Source organism: Pseudorca crassidens, chromosome 2 (genome assembly GCF_039906515.1).
Source record: "Pseudorca crassidens isolate mPseCra1 chromosome 2, mPseCra1.hap1, whole genome shotgun sequence".
Classification (NCBI taxonomy): domain Eukaryota; kingdom Metazoa; phylum Chordata; class Mammalia; order Artiodactyla; family Delphinidae; genus Pseudorca; species Pseudorca crassidens.
In genome coordinates, this window is record NC_090297.1 from 170047976 (window position 1) to 170058717 (window position 10742).

Sequence of the window (10742 nt, forward strand, 5' to 3'; positions counted from 1 at the left end):
TCTATCGAGAAGTTGTAAATATAAATAAGGTCATACCTAGACACACTGTAATAAAACTTTAGAACACCAAAGACAAAGAGAAGAACTTAAGGGCAACCAAGGCGAAAAGATATAACCTACGTAGGAATGAAATTACACTGGCAACAAACTTAGAAAGAACAGTGCAATCCAGAAAATTAGAGAATATTTTCAATGTGTGAGATGAAATAACTGAATCATCATAGAGTTTTCTGTCCAGTTAAATTATTTCCCAAGAGTGAGGATGAAATTAAGACATTTTCAGGTAAAGACCCATCATTACTAAATTCAATAACTCATATAGAAGAAAATGGAATCCATGAAAAAAGAAAAAGAATAAAAATCAAGAAGGAGTTGGGAGCAAAGAAATTGTTAAACGTGCATAAAGCTAAACTTACGTTGAATGTATAAAAGTAATAATGATGATGGTGACAATGACCATAAAGAGGATTAATCTGGGTGTATAAAAGTAAGATGGAGCCAAAACTCTGGACAACAATAATATGTAAAATATGAGGGAATAATAAGTCAGGTATGCATGTTAACGTTTAAAAGTAATCATTAAAAGAATAGAAATATAATATGTAATTTTCAAGCTGTATAAGCAAGCAATGGATGCCAGAAAGGAGGAAACAAAAATGTATAGAAAAAGCAAGGTAAATAGCATTAAGTAATAGTGTAAAAATAATCCAAATATATCAGTAATCACAATAAATGTAAATGGAGTAAATGCATCAATTAAATTCAAGGATTATCATAATGAATAAAAGAAGAAAATTCAGTATATGCTGTTTACAATAAATACAACTACAACATAAATTGTCATTTAAATATCAGCCAAAGAAAGCTAGAGTAGCTGGGTTAATAACAAACAAAGGGAATTTTGAGGTATTTCAGGAAAGTTGAAACACTCTTCAAACAGACTTGCTATGCTAGTGTAGCACTTTTTTTCTAGGAGTTTGAAATTTATGGATATATTAAAATCTCAGTCATTTGGGGAAATGTGGCAGAAGAAATGACATAATAGAAACTAATGGTGCTAGAATATTTTAAGATCAATATTCAGTGAAAGGGTAACATTAAGACTCAGATGTCCTAAATTCAAGTTCTAACTGGGGCACTTTCTGACTAGTTGACTTTGGACAGGTGCATTTCCTCTTTAAACCTCAGTTTCTTCTGTAAGTGGAGTCAATAATAACCTTTCAGGTTGCTACAGAAGATCAAAAGAAATGATGGCTACAGAAGCACTGGTAATCTCTAAGAGCTGCACCATTATATTTTAAGTTATCCAAGTATGTCAATGTGTGTACTACGCTGAATACTGTCCAAATGCAAATTGAGAGAAGTTAATATTGCAATTAATATGTAACCCAATTAATTTTTTTTAATGGTTTGGAGCATCATCTCCACTAAAATTGTTTATTTGCCATTAATTCTCACAGGGAGGCAGTGTAGGTAATGGCAAGTGTGTAGGCTTTAAGAGTGAGCTTAACCAAAGTTTGAATCTTAGCTTAGGATGTGGTAATGGTCAAGTACTTCATCTCTCTGAGGCCCATTATAATTCCCCCCTGCACAACTGTTATGAGGAATGGAGATAACGAATGTTACATACCTAGCAATTAAACCACTTGCCAGGTATGTAGTAGGTAGACCATAAATGGTCCTGATCATATTATAGCATCAAACATCCCTGTGTGCCTTCAGTGTTTTAATAAAAACATTCCCCGGGCTTCCCTGGTGGCGCAGTGGTTGAGAGTCCGCCTGCCGATGCAGGGGACGCGGGTTTGTGCCCCGGTCCGGGAGGATCCCACATGCCGCGGAGCGGCTGGGCCCGTGAGCCATGGCCGCTGAGCCTGCGCGTCCGGAGCCTGTGCTCCGCAACGGGAGACTCCACAACAGTAAGAGGCCCGCGTACTGCAAAAAAAAAAAAAAAAAAAAAAAAAAAACCAAAACACTCCATTCTCCAGACATGTCAATACTGACCATGTTTTTCAGTCCCTACTATGCAAAGTTTTCATCATTTAAGAAAAAAAAAAAAAAAAACGGCTTCCCTGGTGGCGCAGTGGTTAAGAATCTGCCAGCCAATGCAGGAGAACGGATTCGAGCCCTGGTCCGGGAAGATCCCACATGCCGCGGAGCAACTAAGCCCGTGTGCCACAGCTACTGAGCCTGTGCTCTAGAGCCCGCGAGCCACTGCTACTGAAGCCCACTCTCCTATAGACCGTGCTCCGCAACAAGAGAAGCCACCGCAATGAGAAGCCCACACACCACAAAGAGTAACCCCTGCTCACTGCAACTAGAGAAAGCCCGCCTGCAGCAAGGAAGACCCAACACAGCCAATTAATTAATTAATTAAATTTTTTAAAAAAGAAAAAAAAAAACCAAGAAACTAGTTTTACATTTCATTTTCTAAAACGTGGCTTGTATTTTTAAGCAGTTATCTATTTGAACTGATTTTATTTAACAAAATTCCCATGAAAAATGTCTGAAATATTGCAGATAAAATGTAGAATGGTCTGAATTAGGCTTTTCTATATTAGGAAATAATTAAAACATTTGACAAAAAGTAGTAACAGCTACCACTTTCTCACATCCCAAACTGTGCTCAATGCTGTTTCTTTTCTTAACAGCAATCAAAAACCCATGTCCCTAAATTAGTTACTGAGAACAGAGGACAGTATTATAAATTGCAATTCTAATAATGTCACATATAATAATAACAATAATCCTGCCCTTCAGCTGGCTAGTAAAGTAATGGGGAAAGAGGATGGATGGGAAGAAAGAATGAACATAAACCATTAAAAGCCTTCTGAATACAGGGTCGGGACTGAAGCAATGCACTAGCTGTTATGTGGGAAGCAGCATGTGTCACCTCCCCTTCCACTGGCTGTTTATCCAACATCAATACAACACTTTAGGAGCCAAATGACTAAACAAGGTGCCAATTAGGCTTGCAGTCAGCTGGATAGATTAGCAGCTAAAAGAGACCGATACAAGATTTTCATCTCTTGAGCCAATTACACCAGTGAACTACCATCCACAATACACTTTGGAAGATTTGAAGGGAAAGGACCGACTCAGCTGTAATAGATGTAAGAGATCCAGCAGAAAGGGGGCTGGGAGCAGGGCTTGCGGAAGGGTTAGGAGGCTCTGTGTTGCTAAAATTGCCCAAGCAGGAGGAGAGCCTCCCAGGAAAGGACTTAAAGGATTTAGCACTGCTAGGAACAAAAGAAAAGGAAATGATGTTTGTCGGATGCTGTGCTGAGACTGAGCTGTTCCACTCCCATGTCTTAATCTCATAAAAGGATGAGCGACCAATAGTAGATCTCACTCTAGAATCATTTCCCATGAAAACTGAAGTATCTGTTGTTGTTGTTTTTTAAGTTGTATAGAAAAGCCATTGTTTTTTGTTTGTTTATGGCATCTTTGTTTCAGTGTAGAAAGATTTAACATTTGAGAAATTATTCTTTTTTTTTTACTGTAAAGATAATGCTTTATTTTATTTTTTGTTACGAAGAGAAATGAAACCAGCATTAAAAAGAGAGAGAACGGATTCTTTTCTGCCTGTATAAAAACCAGGCATGAACTTATGGTTACCAAAGGGGAAATGGGATAGGGGGTTGGGATAAAATAGGAATTTGGGATTAGCAGATACACACAACTATTTATAAAATAGATAAACAAGGTCCTACTGTATAGTGCAGGGAACTATATTCATTATCCTGTAATAAACCATAATGGAAAAGAATATTTAATATATATATATGTATACATATATGTATATATAGGTATGTATTACTGAATCACTTTGCTGTATGCCGGAAACTAACACAACCTTGTAAATCAACTATACTTCAATTAAAAATATAGACAAAAAAGCATGGGAGGAATAGGGTGGCCACTGCTAGGCCACCATGCTTGAAACACCAACATTTTAAAATTACAAGAGTGAATCAGTTATTTACTATTCACTTCGAACTGAGAATTGACCGCAATTTAGCAATTTGTGCAGAGATGTTTTAAATTGACCTCATGTTTTTTCTTAAATATTAAAATTTAAACTTGAACCTTTGAAAGCTCTTGTATTGAAAATATGATTAAATAGATGTGTAACCTAAAGCAGCATTAGTCCTCTGATCTGATCTTAGCTTATAGATGGAATTAAATTAATTCATGGTGATCACTAAAAAATTAGGGATATAAGACAAAATGCTAGTACACCATTTAATCTGACACACCTGAGCAGCAGCTGTTCGGAGAACAGTTAGATGCCTTGGTGGTCTGTCTTTGTTGTCACCATTATCGTAATTACAAAGTAAAAACTTTAAAAAAAACTTTATTGCCTTTTTGTTTTTATATTAAACAAGAGTTCTGACAAAACGCTTCTCTTTGGTTTTTTGGTAATTAAGAGTTCCATTTTTATATTTTATAAGTATTTATATGTATATTTTTATGTAGTTTAAATATATACATAAAATCTCTGTGTATGTATATTTTGCCTTTGTCAAGCAGTAAATAACTTTAGTCCAGAATTTTTCTTTGGTACCAGTCTTTGGCCATTCGAGCTGTTCACAGTTGAAGGTTTTTTCTTTTTCTTTTTTTTTAATAAATTTATTTATTTACTTGTTTGGTTTTTGGCTGCGTTGGGTCTTCGTTGCTGCGCATGGGCTTTAGTTGCGGCGAGCAGGGGCTACTCTTCGTTGCGGTGCACGGGCTTCTCATTGTCGTGGCTTCTCTTGTTGCAGAGCATGGGCTGTAGGTGTGCGGGCTTCAGTAGTTGTGGCACGATGGCTCAGTAGTTGTGGCTCGTGGGGTCTAGAGCGCAGGCTCAGTAGTTGTGGCGCATGGGCTGAGTTGCTCTGCGGCGTGTGGGATCTTCCCGGACCAGGGATCAAACCTGTGCCCCTTGCATTGGCAGGCAGATTCTTAACCACTGCGCCACCAGGGAAGCCTGTTTTTTTCTATTACATATTAAGATACTTGTTTCAATGAGCTAAGAACCAATTTGACAAATCCAAAACCAACTCATTATTGTGGTAGCCCAGTTCTCACTCCCTGTAATGAAGTCTCTAAACGGCAACAGTGTATTCTATTCTCAGTCAGAAAATGTACTGAAGATTGAGAATATCAAAATGTTTGGTAAAGGTCTTGCAAAAATCAACTGATGATTACTCTATAGTTTCAGTTATAAAACTCATCAGTTTCGGTTATAAAACTCATCTCTATTTGCAATTTCCTTCTGTAAGTTTGAATCACAAGGAACAACCCACTCGCTATTCCCCAGAAAGCCAGATACAAATTACCAGATTAAATATACTGTTAGTTCAACCCTGACATTTCTTTTCTTTATTATTTTTTTACTGTGAGATACATATACCAGAGAATACATCGAAATGTGTAGATACAGTTTTAAAACACAATAATAAATTGGCCATTAGTGTAGCCACCACCCAGGTCAAGAAATAGAACTCTGTATGCTGTGGTCCCATAGATAATATTTTTTGTTATTGTTACTGGTGCTTAAGGAGCCTTCTGTGCCTTGTCTCACCATCCTAAACACAATCTTAGAGAAGTAGGACAGAGAATCCCAAATTTGGCGGGGTGAGGTGAGGTAGAAGGTGCTGTCATAATCCCAAATCAGGGAGGAAAGATGGATGATGATAGGAAAGGGGTGCAGGGAGCACGTGGGTTGGTACCAAAGAGACATCTGACTCACAAGCCTTGGAGAGTAGTGAGTGATTTTGTCAACAACTGCTCATTTCAACCCTCAGACTGTCTAGGAAAACATAGCCCACATTACAGAGCAGAAACATGCTGGACCCAGGACTGAGCTGGTAAGCCACAGGCATCCTGCAGACCTTTGGAAAGGTCTTTATCCCTGGAGCCCTCAGGACGGAATGGTGGGCAAATACTATATCCTTCAAAGCTCTACAACAGACTTTTGGGGAAGCCCTGTTACAGGAGCCCGTACTGAATATGTTCTCACTAAAAGGTGGTTTTAAAATACTTTCACCCCTTCTCTTCCTACACAATCTCTAATGTTAGTTGCCTGATGATCACTTCTTTAATTGTCAAGGAAGAGTAACCACAAGATACGACCTGGTAGTTGAGTTTTGATGGCTTTGTGTTATGCCTGTTTTACAGATGAGAAGTCAGAAGCCCCAAAGAGGTTCAGTAACTTAATCAGCTACTAAGTGGTAGAGCTGAAACTAACCAAGGCCCTTTTTTCATTGATCCCTCTACTACAGCAAGCTCCTTATCCAAAGGTGAATCAACAACCCTCCCGGGTACCTGGTTGAAAGAAAAACTTAGGAACATGTGGTTTTCTTAGCCTAAGAGGCTCTTCACTTGTGTTCATAAATAACAGTGGTTTGGGGGGTTGTTTTTTTTTTTTGTCATTTTCTAATTTCAGGATTTGTAGGAGAAAACGCCCAGCCAATCCTAGAAAACAACATTGGAAATCGAATGCTTCAGAATATGGGCTGGACACCTGGGTCAGGTCTCGGACGAGATGGCAAGGGGATCGCTGAGCCGATTCAAGCCATGCAGAGGCCAAAAGGATTAGGACTTGGATTTCCTCTACCAAAAAGCATCCCCACAGCCACTGCCTCCCATTCAGGAAAATCCGCCTGAGAAGAAAAGCGAAGAAGAGATGTTTTACCAGTTGCATTTGCGCTATGTATCCCGTTGTTCTAAAATTACAACATAGCTTCTATTTTTGAAGCCGAAATCTAACATCAAAGCCTCAGACTTGTCACTCTAGCTTCCTAGCTGCGTACGGTTCTGCCACAATGATAGAAATGGGATTTCATCACAATTCATGGTGCTAAACACCTTTACCTTTTAAAAATGTTCAGCAATTTACATTCTAGGTGTAAAGAACAGCTCAATTTGTCTTATTTATTTTGATCTTGTATGTCAGTAACTTCTAATGCTTTAGCTTGATTCATTCATGTGTGTGCTCCATGCCCTGGCAACTGAGCACGCCCACATGTTTCTAAAATGGGATTAGCCGGAAAGGGTTGTGTTTCACATCAGCCCTGTCTGTTGTAACCGAAAACACCTATCATCACATCAGGGAAGTCCTAAGCACATCTTTGTTTGAAAGGCTGGCCAATTTCATATTCCCTGAATATGGCTTTTTGGTTAGGATTCTCTAACAGGGTGACACCCATTATCTATCCTTGGACAGTGTAGTATGAAGTTCACAGTTGACACACAGCAATTAATGTTTCCCTCTGACATGTCGACAAAAATAAACCTCATCGTTGTGATCACCAGAGTGCCCTCAACATGACTTTAATGCAGATTTTATAAATTTTACCTCATTTAGAACATAAAATAATTATGGAAAGGAAAATATTTTTTAAATTCACCATGACTGAACTGTAAATTCCATTAATCTAGACTTCCTTCTACCTCTTTCTTCCCAAAGGTTGATATTTTTTTAAGATCAACTCAACTGTAGTAAACTGACTTTAAATTTTAACCATCAGAGTAAGTTAGAATATCGACTCAATTTATTCGAAGATTTAAGTGGCTCTCCCAAGAATTCAGATTTCTGGCAATGGTCCAGCCCATATACAAGGTGAACAAAAAATGAATGGTACTGATTTGCCCTTTCTAACATCTAAGCAGTTACCTTCAAACCAAGCAAAACAAGTCATTTTTACTTTGTGCCTCGTATTGTTATATCTGAATCATCTGCTTCCTAACGTCAGAGATTCTAAATTGCTCTTAGTTTAGATGTTGATTAGTTGTCTTCATTATTAAGGACTAATAATAATATTCTCTTTATAATGGCCTTTGTTGGTTGAGTGAAGGCCAAGATAGCTCACGTGACTCACCCTTCTAATGTTATTTTTTTAACCCTTTGTTTTTCTAGAGTAGTTTTAGGTTCACAGCAAAATTATGGGGAAGGTACAGAGATTTCTCATAAATCCCCTGCTCCCACACATGCACAGCCTCCCCTGTTACAAACTTCCCTCACCAGAGTGGGACACTGTTACAACTGATGAACCTACGTTGACACATCAAAATCACCCAAAGTCCACAGTCAGTATTACAGTTCACTTTTGGTATTGAACACTCTATGGGCTTGGACAAATGTATAATGACATGTCTGCACCATTATGGTCTCATACAGAGTAGTTTTACTGTGATAAAATTCCTCTGGGCTCCTGTCTAATAGGCTTTTGGAAATCTGTCAATCCCCCAAGAGTTTTTTAAAGGGGGGAGAGGAGGTTTGTGCATGTAATAGACCTGTCCCAGGTGGTCCCCTGAAGAAAATACTGCCCGTTAGGGAGAGGAAGTTCAGCCTGCTATCGGAAAGGCCTCATGGTTTGCCAGATTTCCTTTTAAGGACGCGTTCCTTTTAAGAATTATCTTCTTTCCTAGGAGTATCGTGGTAAAAGGACAAGTTGGTTAGAGGACTATAGACTACCAGGTGAGTTGCTCTTATGCTCTTCTTAGGCTATCCGGTGAGCATTCTTATTGGATAAAGTAACCTTGTTGTATGATTCTTTTCTACAAGTTTGTTACCTGGAAATTCGCCATTTTTCAGAAAAGGTTTTTGTTGACTACTCATTCTATCTATGTAAGGGGTAAAATTGTCTATATTCCAGTTTAAAACTTCTTCATGGTAGTATACAGTGCTCTAGGATCTGTTCAGACGTTTCTTTTTATTTGTTTGTTTGTTTAATTCCATTGCCCGAAGATCTCCTAAAATCCTAGAATTTTGAAAAGCCAAATGTAGAGCCACTGATAACACACAATGAGATTATTGTGAGACTGACTGATCCTAAATTCCTAAGGACTCGACCGTTCTTTTTCACTTTACCAAGTTCTAACCCTCACAGTGAAGAAGGACAGACCATATATACCAGCTGGCACGGGGCAACTCCTTAACTGAATATTGCAGCTGTATGAAAACTTTTTCTTGTCCTCCTGGACAGGTACCAACCTTCTGAAGCAAACCTTCTCTAAGATATCACTGAGCTTGGGTGCTCTCTAACTCAGCCCCCCAAAACAATTCATCTTTATATTTTCCCCTGATAGAAGAAAGGTCTCAATCTTGACGTCTAGTGCCCTCTCCGTGACTCACAGAGGATTTCAAACATCTCTTATCCTATGGAAGTGTTTAACTGTACAGAATACGTGAATCAGTACTCAAAGCAGAGAGGTGGCAACATCCCAAGCATCCCCCCTGCTCTCACACAGACATGTACCAGGAGCACATACATCCCTTCACCTTTCAGTGAAATTTAAGAAAAATCAAACGCACACCTGAAGTTCTGCTTGGACCTGAACTGAATCGGAGAAATAAACCCAATTGAAAAATGCAATTTGTAATGTAAGCTGAATATCTTTTAAGATATGAAGTTCACTAATTTATGTTTTATATAGAGTTATAGTTAATTTTTACCGGTTCCTATGCCCATAGAACCCAAAGCATGCAAAGGAATTCATCCTTTAGAATGTATCGATCATATCTCCTTAAAAAGGTGGTTAGATTTTTCTCTTCTTCATAAAGCCAACTCTTCTACAGTATCTAAAGCTTCATATCAAATTAATTGCTTGTACTAAAAATTTTACAGAGTACATTGGTCTCTTCCACTACTATCCAAATTATCCAGTCCCAGCAGTAGCCGAGAGAGGGTGGGTGTGGCTACATTAGCACTTCAACTTTTTGCCTTTATATAGGTGTTATACTTGATATTAATCAGATTGTGTGTGGGGGTCATTTCCTTCCTTCCTTCCCTCCTTCCTCCTTTTTTCCTTCTTTCTCCCCAAATACAATTTTTAAGGCTATGTTCCCCCCTCAAATTTATTTGCTTTTATTTTTTAATTATATGGTACCCCTTTAAAAGAAAATCCATTGCTAACTAAAATTTACCAATTAATTGGTCTCAGCATTTTAAAACATAGATCGTATAACACACACTGTTGCTATCAAACAGAAGTTAAGACAAGTAGGGTTAAAGATATGCCTAATGTATACATATGGGTGTGTTTACAGGGCACATATATGTGCCATATACAGACATGATGGCAAAATAATTGCATTTTATTAATATTCTTATTTTAGCATTGTGAATTGATATTCTTGCAATTAATTGAACTGACAATTGCTTCTCTTCAATATATTTTCATTTTGAGCAGATATTTCAAGAAAGAGAAAAATCACTGTTGACATGCCTTTTAAAACCATGTCCTCCTGTACTGTCTTTCTAAAAAAAAAAAAAAAGTGACCTAAATTGGTATTGTAAAATGAAATTGTTTAGCAAAGAATATTTTGGATTTTTTTTTCTTTTAGTAGAAAGGTATATTAATAGTACAACAAAGAATGAAAGAATAAACACAATGTTTGAGAATGTTATTTATAAGCAGTCATTGTCTTTGTGCTTTAAATGTTTCCTTCTAAAAGTAATAAAAAATAGAGTTGAAAGGACTTTAATTTTTTTTTAATTACTACCCATTGACAACATCAAACAGTGCAGTTAAATTCATTGTTAATCTTTAAGCCCTGGAAAATGTCAACATTTTCCAAAAAATTTTAGAGAAAAAAAATTGGTAAATATATTTGATTTCATTTATTCACAGCTGGTTGTGACCTGTTCTACTACATTTTCCTTTGTTTGTTTTCTCTGAAACTGGGCTAGACTAACTGGCTGAGGGTCTCTTTCCACTCAGAGATTCTGATTCTAAAGTAGCGAGTGCAAATT

At 37.6% G+C, this 10742-nt stretch overlaps 1 protein-coding gene across 1 annotated transcript in view; it reads left to right on the forward strand.

Moving 5' to 3' along the window:
* GPATCH2 (G-patch domain containing 2) overlaps positions 1–10396 on the forward strand; it is a 168803-nt gene extending 158407 nt beyond the window's left edge. Inside the window, exon 10 of the mRNA XM_067729738.1 lies at positions 6431–10396. Within this exon, the coding sequence (XP_067585839.1) occupies positions 6431–6651 (221 nt within the window). The 3' untranslated portion in view covers positions 6652–10396. The remainder of the gene's footprint in view (positions 1–6430) is intronic.
* The last annotated feature ends 346 nt before the right edge of the window (positions 10397–10742 follow it).